This window comes from Archocentrus centrarchus, chromosome 7 (assembly GCF_007364275.1).
Source record: "Archocentrus centrarchus isolate MPI-CPG fArcCen1 chromosome 7, fArcCen1, whole genome shotgun sequence".
Classification (NCBI taxonomy): Eukaryota; Metazoa; Chordata; class Actinopteri; order Cichliformes; family Cichlidae; genus Archocentrus; species Archocentrus centrarchus.
Window position 1 is genome coordinate 5064003 of NC_044352.1, and position 16166 is coordinate 5080168.

A 16166-nucleotide genomic window follows, 5' to 3' on the forward strand; every position below is an offset into this window, starting at 1 on the left:
TACTTTTTCCCCGAAACTGTAAAAATAAAGTGCCGTCTTGGTTTTCTAAAGTGATACAAAATGTACTAAAACTGAACTAAATTACAATAAATTCAGCATGAACTCAAATTTATTTCTCAGGATTTCTCTGCTTTATGTGACATGTATAAAATTTTATTAGTGAATTAAAATATGTTTTGGATAACCAGTTTGATGTTGTAATAAATGAAGTAAAGTGGTGCTGCAGTGGCATTCACTCTGCTGGAGCAGAAATAATGAAATATCAAACTTTATTGGAACAAAGTTTTAAACAAACAATAACATGATCGATAACAATGAGGATAAAAACATTTTATTAAAAAAAGAGACATCAAGATCAAAACAAAGCCTTTCCTCTTTGAGAAAAATGAAAGTCACACAGAAAAGTTTCAGCACATCATCATACAAACAAGATTTCACAACGAGAGAGGAGTTCCTTATCGGGACATTATTTTCTTTTTATTATTTTCTTTCTTTATTATTTTTGTTTAAAAGTAATTTTCCTAATGTTACCCAACTGGCTGTTTCTTCATTCAGTCTGAAGCAACAGCCAATCAGGTGACAGAATCCACCTTTTGTTGCTCAATTGATTTTCCCTTCTGCGTTTACTTTGCTTCATGATCCAAGGGAGAAAGTTTACGCTAATATTTACACAAGTTTTATCTAAACGACGACAGGCTCGTACTGTGAAAAGAAACAGGAAAGAATGACCTGTAACAAAACTGACTTCAGATATTTATAAAATGTGCATATCTTTAGTGGACATGTAGTGTTTCATCACCAATCTCAAGCCACATTTCCGCAGCACAGTCACATTTCCGACTGGTCGGATGTGGCTAGTGTAATACTTGTAGGTTAAACTGAATGAGAGCAGGTTTCTGAGGAGGACAAGGACACATGAGCAGCTCATGTAGACCCTGTGGCTGATTCACGATCAAATCTGATCATATTTGTGTGTCCAGATATCCCCAACTTGTCTAAACTCTCACAGTGAGGACAGAAGTGCCCACGTAGCTGAGGTGGTACGCCTGTGGATTGTAAGATCTCAGATTATCTACATTTGTAGTGTGAATATGAAATATAACAGCAGTTTTTTTGTTTTTTTTATAGTCCTGAGTCAGAATCTCTGCTGCTTTTTGTTCACTGGTGAATGAAATGTCACTCTGACTCTGCTTCCCACAATGCAATTATTTGCACACTACAACTACAAAGAAGAGTTAAACTCATCTTGGAACACGTCCGCCTGCCTCCACCTGTCTACCTGTCCTTGGCAGTGCGCAGGTCAGTGGTGATTGGGTCGTGCTGGATGGTCTGGTGCAGCATCAGAGCCAATAAACCGGCTCGGTTGGTCATGGCGGTCCTCAGATTTCTCTCTTGCTCGAATAGCTCGTCCAGCTTATACCACTGACAGGGAGACAAAGAGTTAGAAAAGTCTCAGTGTTACTGAAGCTGCGGTGAATAAAGTCTGTTTGAACAGAGTTACCACTCGAACTCTCTCCAGGTCGACTTCGGCGCGGCGAAGTTTCTCCCAGCAGTAATGCTTGTTGCACTTCCTCTTAGAAACCCGACAGAACTCGCCGGTTGGCTCGAACACGTCTTTGACCAGAGGACACCCGCACACCTCGTCTGCTGGGACCTGTAACAGGACACGAGGAGACCAAAAAGTCCAGAGTTTGAGAAATAAGGAGGAAAAAAGCAGCAGATTAAAAGCCCTGATGTGGCCATAACTGGTTTCCTGCAGACATAAACAAACCTTTGGATCTCTGGAGTGTTCGGGACATAAAACCTGCAGCCGCTTACAGTACGTCTTACTCTGAGGGTTGTAGACATCGCAGAATAACCTGGTGGCTCTGAGAGAAACAGAGAGGCAGAGATGAGGCATAAATAGAGAGAGAAGTGAAGGCAAAGGAAAATGATGTGTGGTCTTACCCCTCTATGCGTGTTGGATACATGGAACCAAACGATGTTTGACTCTCATACTGTTGGGCAAAGAGAGGAAGATCAGGTTTAACAGTCCTCCAGTGTTAACATCCTAATTCCACTTGGTGCCTACATTACCCACAATGCACATGGACCTCTAACAACTGGCTGTAATGCTAGGGGATGTTACATTAGCTATTTTGTCATAAATCTGACATGCTTCCTATTATCCTGGCTTCATGTGCACACCCAGACCAACAGTGTGTTAAATCTGGAGCACCTCAGGGCTGCTACGTTACATCAATAATCTCTTAAAGGGAACTTTGCCTGCTGTCACTGAATTTCACTGACTTTCTATGGCCTTTGGTGCCACATCACTGCTATTGACTTCCTGTGTTCACCCCATTAAGGTGGCAGTTATTCATGTCCAGTACAGACCCTGGGTGGACACGCTTCCTGTTTCTTTAAACTGACCTTAGCGTAGCAGCGCTCCATATGACGCAGCGCCACCTTCGGATTGACGGGGTGACTGCAGGAAACACAGAAGATCTGAAAGTCTGTGTCATCACCGTCACCCTCAGTCACCTGCAGAGACGAACAGAGAGAGGCAGATCAGACAAACTAACAGCAGATGGCGGTATAGGCTGAGTGTCACTGAGGGGCTCTGGTTACCACAGACCTCCTCGTGCTGTTGGACTTGCTGCAGTTTGGCGTTGGCGATGATGCCTTCGAGCTCGTGGAAGCGTTTCTCCATCATTGTCAGACGCATCCTCGCCGCTTGCTGCTCCTTCCTGATCCGCTCCAGCTGTCTGCGCCCAATCTCCTCTGCAATGCAGGGACTCTGCTGCCACTGCTGGATCCTCTGAGGGAGGATCTCATAGATACGACTGAGAGACAGAGACGAGTTTTATATAAGAAGACGTGGGCTTTAAGTACCCCGACTGTTTGCACAAATTTCAGAAACCTGGATCATCTTATGTACCGGTTTTGAAGAAGCAAATTATGAATTATGATTGGTCAGGTTGTTTCTCCTGAATGTTCTGCCTCAAGTGCTTCAGAAAGTTACAGCTGAACTCTGCAGTGACAGTCTCACCCTGGGAGTACACAGACCACAACCAGGTGCTGGAAAAACTGATAAGCAAGCTCCTGGGCTCAATCCTCACCCGACGCGCTGCTTTCAGGCTCAGGAACTGTGGGCTTTTCCTGCTTGTTAGTAATTAAGAGACCCAGTTTTAATCGTCAGAGATGATGCTCTTAAGTAGTCAGAACTGGAGAGATCTACACATAGCAGCTAAGCTGGAAGCTGTCAGGACATGTCCGAGAACAAGACCTCAAAAGGGAGGTTGGTCAAATTTAAATTTACAACCTGTCTCACCTTCAGAGAGCTGCTGCACAGCCAAGTGACTTAAGAGAAAAATAAACAATGGCAGCAATGTTAGCATCTCACCTCTGGAAGGACAAGGAAAGGATTAAACTGCCGGTTTGGGTTTTAAACAAATAACACGCACTTCTTTTTACATGAGTAAAATGGTTAATGGCATCAACATCAACATGGCATAATCAGATACGGTAGCTAACTTAGCGGTTATAACTTAGGTCTGAAAAGAGTCTTGATACAAACTTTCCAAATTCAGCAGTTCTGAAATCTGCTGGTGGTCTCTGCATGTTGGACCGTGCTGTGTTGACGTGAACATTTAGGTGATCTCAGACTCACTTGGCGGCGAGCTTCATGCCACACTCCTCAGAGCAGTATTTAGAGTTCGCCCTCGCCGGCTCAATGCATCCTGGACCCAGACACTGCCTCAAAGCTCCGCCTACTTCTTTAGCTCCACCCTCCCCTGCTCGCTCACTGTGCCGCACACGCTCTCTGTGACGCTGCTTCACTTTGTGGCGTCGAGGCTTTGCCTCCTCTTTAGGTACAGACACGGACTTCTGCGGGAGGACAGGCGCTTTAGTGACATCTTCAGTGACATCATCAGTGACATCAGTGGTCAGGTGATGTAACCGCCCTCACCTTCTTCTCCAGCTTCTTCTCGCGTCTTTTCACATGTTTCACCTTCACCGCCTTCTTCCTCAGAGAGTCGGACTGAGCATCGTCCTCTTCGCTGTGCCACACCTAAACAGGAAGACTTGTCATCCACACAGGAAGTGTCTGTCTGGCAGCTGATCGGTTGAAAACACTTACTCACACACTAACCAGGTCTCTGTATCCGGCAGCTTTGTATTGCTCGTACAGCTCGAGCTCGCTCTCACTGAAACCCTCCTCATCATCATCTTCCTCCTCCTCAGTATGATGCCCTGGCCCTTTTCTTGACAAGCTCCGCCCCCTGGCACCACTGCGACTCATCTCCTCATCTCTGACCCGAAGCATTTTCTGCTCAGAGAAAATAAGCACAGTAAACGGTATCATCAATACAGTGATAACAAATGTTTTCAATCAATATACATAAATATATATTTCTTTTTTAAGCCCGTCATGTCTGGCAGTTTTAGCATCAGAATCATGACCCAAATGCACTGTTGTGCTAAACATTTGCTTTTACAAGAAGAGCTCTATACATTCTCTACATTCTCCATAGGCTCCTCTTGTTAATGTTTGTCTTTTTATCAACATTCTTAACCATACACTCATAGAGAACTTGATTCTATACACTTTAACCACTTTTATCCACCTCACATCCACGGTCAACTTAGAGTCACCAGGTAATCTAACATGTACGTCTTTGGACTGTGGGAAGAAGCCATCGAGGCACACGGAGAACATGCAAACTCCACAAAGAAAGGACCCAGACACGACTCGAACCATGAACCTTCTTGCTGTCCAGCAACAGTATATACCTACTGTCAAAATAGTGAACGCTCATATTAAAACACACTAAAACAGCTAAATTTAAAGTAATGAGGTCATGGTTGCCCATAGTTTGCATGGAAGATGCCGACTTATCTGCAAACGCTTGCCAACTATTCTCCAAACAGTAAAACTGTAAAAAGTGTGACACAAGCGTGGACAGAAGACTGTTGGGCTTCAAAGTAAAAGCTGCTCCTCTTGAAACGTATTGTTGCAGCACTGTGGCACAACTTTTACTTTGAAGTTTTACTACTGCTTGGCTAGTAGTTGTCAAGTGTTTGCAGACAAGTCAGCCACAGCAACCGTGGCAATCTGCTAACAACCAACGTAATCACAAGGAGATTTTTGGTGCAGCACACTCTTTGCAACCTATTTCACGTAGCCAGAAACCTCCAGAAAACACCAGCCAACCAGTCAGGGAATCCACATTTTTCTCTTGTGACTGACGGGTTTATCACATCCAATATGGTGGACAACTCTCAAGCACTGTACACACGATGTCACACGGGAAACTTCTATAGTCCAAACAAAAATATGGAGCTGGAAACAACAAGTCTCCTTTAAAAATCAGATGAGCTGCTACTTTGCTTCTCTCCAGCTCTCCTCAGTGTGTGCATCTCACCCCACAGACACCCTGCCACAAACCAGGCTTGGCACTATGATAACCACTGACAGGGATGGAAAACCATGAACAGAAAATTATCAGCAAAATTCCAGAACTTGACGCTCGGAGGTGCATTAGATACATTCTGAACCGACGTCACTCTTTTAGTCTTACTGACCAATCAAATTACTTTAATGCTTTACACGGCACTCAAAGAATCCCGAAAATCCTGAATTGAAAACTACGGGAGAATCGTGTAACAGCAGAAACGGTGGCAGAAATTTTCATTCCTGCGGCAAAGCTGGCAAACTTTGAGCGTTTTTTTTTAATTCATGTTTGAACAATGATTTTATATGAGCATTTTTTCTATCCCAGTGACCACTGAAATTAAATTTAAAACATAAAAACCTTCAAAATAACTATCCAAATAAATGCTCGGAGGCATTTCGAGATGGCTGCCAAGTGGAGAGGTGCTTCTAGAGCAGACCTGGGCACATCCAGCCCATTGGTTGTTCCTGAAGAGTGAGGTCAGTGGGAAATTAGCATTCAAATGTAAAAAAAAGTGTGCATCATTTCAGCCATCAAACACCAAACCCCATTAAAGAATGGCTCACTGATTTGGGTGGGAATATAACTCTGACTTTTCTTTGAAGGCAAAAAAAAAAAAGTACATTTGTATGAATGTGCTAGCTCTGAAAGAGTTTACATTAAAAATAATAAAGACTGATACTGAATGTAGAGTTTTTAACAAGACATGGACTAGTATTTATTTTTTTAATGAAGACGTGAAGCCATGTGTTTAGTTTGTGGAGGGCAGACTGCTGTGTTTAACCATTACAATTTGAATCGTTGTTCAAACACTAAACACGCAGAGAAATACAAGAAGCTGAGTGATGCAGAGCGGGAACGGGCGTCTGAACCTTTGCCAGCAAAACAGGAAGCCATCCTCTGATAGGGAGTTTATCAAAGATGGTGTGGTGGACTGAGAATGTGCCCCTCTGCAGGCAAACTGTACCAAGACAGATTAAAGTCACTGCAGGATCTGGAACGTCACCTGAAAAACAAAGTGGACTATTTTGGCTTTTTCTTCTTGGCTCTGGATGGAAGCCCCACAACACAGCCCAGTTACTCATGTCTGTCCATGAGATAAAGTTTGAGATTATAGAGGAGCTGTCAGCTGCACTCAATGAAGGAGACTACAACTGGGAGTGATCTGTTCAGAGGTAACTGCATGATTGGATAGTCTGGGGCTGATATGAGAAAAACTGGCAGATTTGACAGCCATCAGTTTTGAAGTAGATGATGAGCCCAGAACCCTGAAATTGGTACTTTTGTATTGTATCGTCCACCAGGAGGTGTTGTGTAAGCCAGTGCTAAAAATTAACCGTGTTGTTAATGTTGTAACTAAAACAGTTAACCTCATTAGGGCAGGAGCACTGAATCACAGACTTTTGGAGGAGCATGAGACTGCACATGGTGACACAGGCTACCACACAGCTGTCAGGCAGCTCAGCTTGAGCACAGTGCTACAAAGAGTCTGGGAAGAACGGAGGCCATTCCAGAGCTCTCAGGTGCAGAATGGAAGACAGAGCTTGAATTTGCTGCACTAATAAATGAACTAAATACCAAACTGCAAGGCAAGAGCATATTTGAAAATGAAATATAAAGCCTGGTGAAGGCTTTCATTCTTGCTCACATGCCAACAGCAAAAGAAGCCATATCATCAGGTGATCACCTCAGCTGGTACTGGTACATGTTAGGAGCCCTGCATGACGAGTTTTCAAGGGGATCTGAAGACTTCCAAACAGCTGAGAGTGAAATGCACATGATTTCATCTCCCTCCACGTGCAGTGTGGGTAATGCATCCAGTGATGTTCACCAGGCTGAGTCACTCTCTGCAGAGCACTTCAAGTCAGGATCACTGCTGGATGTTTATTCTTCTCCCAAAGAGGAGAACTTTGCACACATAAGGAGACGTGCTCAGAAGGTGGTGGTTCTCTTTGGCTCTACATTCATATATGAACAAACATTCCCAGTGATGAAGTTTAACAAAGATCCAGATGCTCCCTCAGTGACCACCTGTCCACTGTCCTTCACATTTCCTCCTTAGACATTGAACCTGCACTTAGTCCCAAAACAGAGTAGATTTCTTTCCCTGAACAAGAAAAAAATTTTTTTTAATCTGCACATGAAGTAATTTAACTACTTAATTGCCCACCCCTGGTCTAGAAGGACTCTGACAGCCATTCGGATCTATGGGAGAATTCTGTAAATGCTAAAGATTGTAGATGCTTCGGCCCTACTACCAAAAAGTCAATTAACAGCAAAACTTTTAAACATGCTGAACCAAAAATACCTGAAATAAAAATGTTGTAATATTCATCCTCTAACTACATGCAAACACGTACATTTATGATCTCACATTCTCCTGCATCATCAACATATTAAAAGGTCATTTTTCTAGCAGTTATTGAGGTACTGTAATTTATATTTAGCACGATTAGTTGGTTAGTTTAACACTTTATGAAACTACATCGTGATCAGAAGGCTGGTGTGCATATCTGTTTTGTTTCAGCTTTGACTTAGATAAGCAACATTAACTGCTTTTTCTCAGTCTCTTGGGTTACCTGTCTGCTGCTTCGGCCCTTCCTGGTTGAACAAACCAGGAAACGGAGGGTGGAGCTGGTTAAAATACACAGGGATTAACAAATGGACCGAACCACTTGCTGTGACAGCATGGGGGTCGGGTGGGGGGTGTTCTTTGTACTGAGTTTAGTTATTGTCTCTGTGGTTTTTTTCCCCTTTGTGTTTATAGTGCATTGCTTTGCTATGTTCAGTTCTTGCTCATCTGGTTTGACCAGTTCTTCTTTTGTTAGCTTTTTCTGAGCAGTCTTCTGTTTAGCTGACCTCTTTTATAGACCCAGCTATTTGCTAACCCGGACTTTTTCCTTCCTTTGTTTGTTTTCTATGACTTTGTGATCTCCCGGGTTAAATAAAAACCCAGCTTTCAACAGTACACCTGTGTCTGTACTTTGACTGCGAGTCTCCTGCATTTAGTGGTAGCAGTGGGATCAGCCAGTTAAAGACACAGGATTTTTTTTTTTTTTTTTTTTTTGGTCCTTTTGAACACACACATTTAAAGAAAGCTCTTAAAACACGCAGTTATCCCAACTGGACTTTCATCAAATCAGTGAAGCTGCACAGAAAAGAAGGTCAGACACCAACCAGGGAGAAAGAATGACAAACAGCAGCGCTGTCATCCCTCATGAGGCAGGTTTGTCACAGAAACTCAGGAGAATGTTCTCCAAGCACGACATCCCAGGATACTAGAGACCGAGCCACACAACAGGACAAAAACTGGTTCATCCCAAGAACAAAACTCCTGAACACAAACAAGCTCGGACCTCTACGTTGCAGAAACCAAACAGCCGCTCCGCAAACGCATGAAACTACACAGAAGAGCCTCCTCGAGAGGACAAGACTCAGCTGTACATCTGTACTTCTCTTCTTACTCTGACCATATCGTGTGGACAATATTCATTATTGTGACTACAGAGGGATAAGTGTATCAGCTCACGTACCCGGGCTCGGACCTCACACTGCCGGAGGCGGCACTTCTGTCTGATTTTGTTTGGGCCTCCGAACTTTTTCATGTCTTTACAGAAGTCGCACTGAGCGCAGTCCTCGGTCCTCAGGCAGGCGTCACACTCGCCGCACATCCTCGCCGAACGCTTGATCTGTGAAAACGAACAACACGCAAAATAAAAGCAAAGGAAACTAAAGCGGAGCGAAGAGCGTCCTGCGAAAACCTGGATTTGGTTTGGAGCATCATCTGAAGCACTTAAAGGGGTTAAAAGTTTGAAGATTCAGAAGTAAAAGCAGCTAAAATTGTTAGTTATTGGATAATGAAAGAAAGCATCTGAAGGTTAAGACACTTCAAACTGTAGCAGCTAAAATATCAGGTCAAAGAAAAAGCTGAAAACTGTTAGAGTAAAACTGAGATCTAAGTCATCACAGGAAGTAAGCCTGACCACAGCGCTGAGTACCTGTGAGCCCCGCCTCTTGTCAGTCTTCTGCTGGGGGGTGGAGCTTCCATCCCCGTCAGTCCTATAATCTCTCTCTGGCTCCGACTCTTTCTCCTCCTTCGTCTTTTTCTGACGGTATTTAATCTCCAGAGATGAGTCTCTGTCTGCAGACGACACAGAGCGCAGACTTCACAGCTTTAAAAACACCTCACAAACAGAAGAGGACCAACTCTGCTCTAAACTTTTATTCTGGCACTCTACTAGAGAAGCATCATGGGATCCGTAGTTAAAAAAACATCTTGCTTCAAAGGAAATCAGCCCTTTTTGATCAGGCATTCAGTGAAAGACAGCATGTTGGCTGTCTCGTACAAACTTGTTTCTCTCATCTCAAATACAACTGCTCAAAAAAAAAAAAAGCATCCAGTCTTCTCCTCTTTTTAATGAGAAGAAAGATGAAAACGAAGATCATGTGCAGCAAGATAGCAAGAAGACGTCAAAGAAAAGGAGTTGTGATAGACGGAGAAGAGTGCCAACACCAGGAAATGAAAGAATCAGGATGGAGACGGTTTGGTGAATAAAGCAACTTTCTGAAAGAGAAGAAAATACCAATGCGCCTGAAGAGAACAGTCAGTTTGCCAGCAATGACACATGGAGCATATGGACCCTCATGAAACAACAGGACAGGAAGCAGTGGCCCAGAAGAGCATGGAAAGAGCAACACTAACCATCACCAGAATGAGCAACATCGAACGGTCCAAGAAACCCGTCATCTCTTTAGGAGCATGCCCCAACACTGTCAGGCATGCATACAAGCAAATGGGGGCCATACAAACTACTGAGTACCAGTTTGAGTTCCTACAATTACATTTTGGCAAAATGGACTAGCCTGCTGCATCACTTTTTCTCTTGGGGAGTTGATCATTTTCATTTCCATCAAACAATGTGGCGTCCTTTGATTCCTAACTCATTACCCAGTCCATACAGTATAGATTTGCAGCATGATATTTTTTTTACAGTGAGATCTGATGTGTTTTCGGTGTTATTTCTCCACAGATCAGTTACTGTAGTTCATTATTCCTTTGCCTGAGCCAATCATCCCTGAACTGCCTGCAAACAGAAATTGAGCGGACACAGTCAGAGGGGAGGGACACTGACCTCTGCAGGGCGGGCAGTACCACACTCTGATGGCTTTGGCTGCTTTCTCTGAAACTCCAATGCAGTCTCCATGAAACCACTCAGCACAGCTGTCACAGCCTCTGACAGACAGACAGGTTCGGGTTAAATGCTGTGTTTGTTTGTTTATTGTTTACAGACAAATAAAGTGCATTACATCATGAAGCAGTTGATGTCTGGTTTCCTGCAGATACAGTAAACTGGAGCGCTGATGGTGTCCATGGCAATCCCGGCCCGTCCTCCTCCTCCTCCTCCTCCTCCTCCGTCGCACTCTTCACCTCCTTCCACTTCTCCTCCTTCTCTTCCTCTTCCTCCCCCCTCTTCCTCCTCCTCCTCCGGGCCTTGCTCTGCTCCCGCAGCCTCCTCAGACTGATAAACAAATAAGAAATACACAAAACCGCAAAGAATTTAGCATCTGAGGAATCACCGAGTGCAAACACTCGGTTTTACTCCACTACAAAGAAGTTCTGATGTCTCTATTTTGTCTTCTACCTTCATCATGGCAGAGGAGCAACAAGAAGCCCTCCGAGAGCCCCCCCACCCCGGTGGCATCACAGTCTGCAAAGCTGCGTGTAGCAACAGCAGACTACCCTATCTGGTGCTTGCCTGAGCAGGTGTAGATAAAGGCATGCCCGCCTTTGTTTGCTCGTGGAGCTCGTCGCGCACTGCTGGACGTTTTTTAAAAACCTTTATCAAAGATTTTAGCTTAGCGACTGAAATAAAACCACTCAGCGCAGTCAGACAAGGGGCTCATTCTTGAAAGGGTGGATTAAAAGCTTAAAGATCGGCTGGGTGATTCAGGATCAGCTAACCCAGAGGCCTACACTACGAAGCAGGATTTGGGCTTATCCAGCTAACTTTGGGGTTAACTCTGGGTTTTCTGTACAACAAAAGTGGCTCATTTCTTTTGCTACAGACATAAGCTGCTCCAGAGCAGGAGGCATTCTAGATTAAACGTAAACAGGTACGAAATCATCGCTTACTGACCAAACGGTTCTCTGGAAAATGCATCAGCATTCCTGGAGGATCCCTCAGACCTGAGAGCACTGACAGCAGGAGGATCTTTGTGTTTCCCCGATGAGCATCAGTGATAAATTTAGACTAAGACAGAACTTCATACCCTGATTTATTTTATTGTTGTGCAAGTTTCAATATATGATTCTAAAACGAGGCACCTGTTTGTTCAAGTCTGTGTTTCAGATGAGTTTTCATCTTTAATCTTTAAGCTGTGTAAACTGTAAATAAAAACTGAATACGATTTGAAAATGTCATGAACTCAGATTTTATTCACAGTAGAAAATATATCAACTCTTTAGACTGAGGGATTTTTACAATTTCATGTAAAACAGCTCAACGTTTGCTGCAACTACTAAAGCTAACTGGTAACAGGTGAGTAACTTGCTCAGGTATGAAGATGGGCAGAGGTCCTCCAATCTGCAAAAAAAAAAAAAAAAAAAAAAATCAATATTGGATACCCGAGATCTTCAGGCCCAGAAACACTGCTGTCTTCTCCGGGCCAAAGCTCGTTTGATGCAGACTGAGGCAAAGTGAAAATCTGCTCTGTGGTCAGACGAATCAAAATCTGAAATTCTTTTTGGAAAACATGGACGCCACATCCTCCAAACAAAAGAGGAAATGAAGCATCAGGCTTGTTATCAGCACTCAGTTCAAAGCCTGCATCTCTGATGGTGGTGGTGGGGTGGGGGGTGCATTGGCAGCCTGCTCGATCAATGCTAAAAACAGACAGGTTGTAGAGAAGCTCCCATCCAGATGTCTTTTTCTGGAAAGGCCTTCCATGTTTCAGCAAGACGACGCTAACTGCACACTGCATCTATTCCAACAGCTCGGCTTCACAGCAGAAGAGTCCGGGTGCTGCACCGGCCGGCCTGCGGGCCAGACTTTTCACCAACTGACAACATCTGGAGCATCATGAAATCAAAAATACAAAGAAGACCCACACAGTCGAGCAGCTAGAATCCTCCATCAGACAAGAACGGGACAGCGTTCCTCTCCCAAAAGTCCAGCAGCCGCTCTCCTCAGTTCCCGGATGTTTACGGTCGGTCGCTAAAAGACGGGGATGCTGCACAGCGGCAAACACGGCCCTGTCACAGGGACATTTTGCTGCCATCAAATTCAAACTGAGTTAATATTTATCTTAAAATGGTCCATTTCCTAAGTTTAAACATTTCCATATTTTCTGTGTTGTGAATAAAATCTGGGTTTATGAGATTTGCAAATCATCATATTCTGTTTTTCTCTACAGTTGACACAGCACACCCACTTTTTTAGAATTGGGATTATATGTATTTGCCCACTTTATATATTTCTAATATTGTAATACACTTTACCCACACTGTAACACCTGGATTAACCCGGCTGCCCTAAAGACCAGAGTCTAGATACAAAACCAGGCCACTGAAATGGCTTAATCCAGACTTGCTAAACCTGAACTAGATTTTCAGACTAGATTTAAAGACCACAATCTTGACAAAAAAATGTAAATAAAAGATTTTTCCATTCAGACCATGTCCACATTTTTAGGTTTGTAAAATCTTTATTTTACACATGGAAACAGAACAAAGGCAGGACACACGAAATCAGGACGAGCCCTCAAACCTGCTCCTGAGGAACCTGGAACAGAAAATCTGGATTTAGGGAAATGCGGCACTTTTTTCTGTGCAGACCAAACCAGACCAAAACCCACTCCACCTGGGCCTGTGCAACCTGAGCTAGATTATTACCGAGACTCCAGGACTGCTTTTATTTGGAAAATATTTTAAAAATCTAGATCTCATTAGACCCCTTTCAGGACTAAAACCTACTTTCGGCTGCTCCCTTCCCACAGGGGGGTCACCACAGTGTGTAGCTCCACATGTTTTATGCCCTTCCTGACACAACCCCAGAGGAGATCAGTGTCTCTGTTGGAATTCAAACCAACAACCTGTCGCTTGCCAAGGGAAAGCGTTAACCACTACACCACTGGAGAACTAAAAGCTGTTTTATTTAATACACTGTAATACCTGGATTAACGCAGAGCCCAGAGACAAAACCAGGACACAGAGACTCACTTGATCTATTTATGACTGAACAATATAAAGGAAGAAAATTTGTCTTTTTTTTCTGTGCAGACCACAGAAGATAAGGTTCAGGAGCTTCGGCTGGACCTGCAGAACCAGGACTTGTTCTAAGACGGAGCCCTCGAATAGTGAAAGTCGCATCATCTCTGTTCACTCCAATGGACCATTTTCTACAGCAGAGGCGACCGCGGAGCCCGCTGTAGTTAAAGTTAGCAACATGTGCTAGCTGCACCACAGAGATTCAGCAGCACAGACGTCTGGGATGCATTTTAAGCGGTGAGATGTTATCAGCACATGTAAACCAAATTTGAGGCCAGATTAGGTTAGCAAACATGTAATATTAACAACTAATTGATTGTAAATTATTTTTCACCCAACATTATGAAAAGATATAAAAAAAGGCTTCAAAATGTGACTTTTTGCCGGAATGATCAGGTGAAATATTAGCTAAATATAACTTCATGGCCTGCAGCTGTCCGGTCTGTTCACACAAAGGTGTCCAGTGTGAGTGATAACATGACAATTACACAACAATCAGGGAAACAGCTGTTTTTGTGATATAAGGCTATAAATAAAGAGTCAGAGAGCACATCTGAGACTTCCCCCTCACTGTCCTGCTGACTGTGATGTTACAGCTCAGCTGATGGCAGAAGCTGAGGGAAGCTGGATGACTCAATGAGACTGAAAACACGAGATGAGTTTAAAATGTGACACCAGCTCTGAAAGAATAATCATATAAGTCTAAACGGGGGGATTACACTGAATACTTAAAAGGTGTCCTAAAACTGTGTATGTATGTTATCACATTAATGCTGTACAGGTGTGTAACTCTCTCAGCGCAGGAACCACAGGAGGATTCAGCCTGAAGACCCCCTGCAGTGAGATGCACCCCGACCCTGAGTTTTCCAACCCTTACCCTCTTCTTATTTTTATTAAACCAAACGTTACACTTCCCAGGGGCCTTTGCAAGCAAAAGAAACTTCACATGTGGTGCCTGAATATGATTTATTTATGTTTTTTTATTGTTGTTTTAATCCACAGCTAATATTGTTCACTCTGAATTTGTCTCCTCTCAGCATCAGTGGGATAACTGTACGTGTACTCTTATCTCTGAGTGAGTGCAGCATCCTCCTAGTTTATTACAGGTTTGCATGATGAATTCATTGCGGGAACCAAATGCAAGGTGAACGGCAATACATACAAAACCCAAATCTGTTTTTTTCATATCTAAACACAAGTTTAAATATGTAATAAAAACCGCTAAACTGTCTTATAATAGCGAGCGGTTGAAACCTGCCTGGTGCCTCTGACTCTCGCTGCAGACAGAGGACCACAGATTTCTTTAAACTATAAAAACACACACTTATCCTCATGCTGGTGCGCTGCTGTCAGCTGACGTCACTGATAACGCCTGTCAGTCTCCTGTCCGATCTGAAAGTCTACCTGAAGTCGACGTGTATCACGTGACCACCGCGCACCTGAATCCCCGCTGATGTGACTTTAAAAGGCTCTCAAACGGTCTCCGGTCCTCGTTAAGACCCGACACAGCTTTAACCTGCGGGCAGGAGCGGAGCTTCTTCTCGCCCGGGTTCAACCAGAGTCCCTTCACTTTTCTGCAGATTTTAGACCCCCGCGTCGGGCTGCAGGATGGAGGAAAAGGAGCTGCTCCTCTCTTCCCCCCCATCACTACAACATGACAAACAAAGCGCAGACTCACCATGAGCCGCCGCTGCGCTGAGTTCACAGAAGAAGTGGAGCCTGCCCTCCGGGTAACGATGCAGCCTCCCGCTCGTTTCACAAGCTCACAAAAATCTGCAAAAATCTCTTTGTGCCCGCATCGCGATGGTTTTCCTCCTCTGGAGTTTTAACGGCGGAACACAAACAGACGGTGAAGATGTGTGTCGCCACCTGCTGGAGGGGAGGCTGCAGCATCAAGACATACATGCGGGCTACCCGGGTCACTGACGGTGTAGCGCAGGGATCCTCAAACCCAGGCCTCGAGGTCCGGTGTCCTGCAGGTTTTAGATGCGTCTCTGCTTCAACACACCTGGGTCACATATAGAAGTCATTAGCAGGACTCTGGAGAACTTGACTGCATCCTGAGGAGGTAATTCAGCCATTTGAATCAGGTGTGTTGGATCAGGGACACATCTAAAACCTGCAGGACACCGGACCTCGAGGCCTGGATTTGATGATCCCTGGTGTAGAGATTTTTGACAGAGAGGTATCAGAGTGCAGTGAGCTGCAATGACCCAGGACTGAGAAGATTCATGTGGTGGTAACAATCTTCATGTCATCGAGAGAGAAGCTGATAATCAGAGATTAACTTCTGTGCTTTAATAATCCAGCATTTTACCTCCTGAAGGTGAGTGAGGATGGAGGCAGTGCACTGAAAGGCAGGTGGACCTCTTCTTCTCGTGTTAAATGTTTTGTTTGTTTGTTGTCAGGATTACGTGAGATTAAAACTGATTTCTGATGTTTCGCTCAGATTTTTGGAATCC

The 16166-nt window shown here is 44.0% G+C and overlaps 1 protein-coding gene across 1 annotated transcript; it reads right to left on the minus strand.

Annotated features, from left to right (window-relative positions):
- Nucleotides 1-286: 286 nt before the first annotated feature.
- On the minus strand, nt 287-15597 carry LOC115783807 (CXXC-type zinc finger protein 1). Its single transcript, XM_075074390.1, is given in 15 exon segments — nt 287-1422; nt 1502-1654; nt 1772-1868; nt 1948-1997; nt 2413-2523; nt 2618-2825; nt 3653-3870; nt 3953-4054; nt 4136-4312; nt 8972-9127; nt 9437-9579; nt 10571-10671; nt 10746-10957; nt 15383-15471; nt 15474-15597. Coding segments are annotated over 15 exon segments (2088 nt in total). The 3' UTR covers nt 287-1275.
- Between the last annotated feature and the right edge of the window lie 569 nt (nt 15598-16166).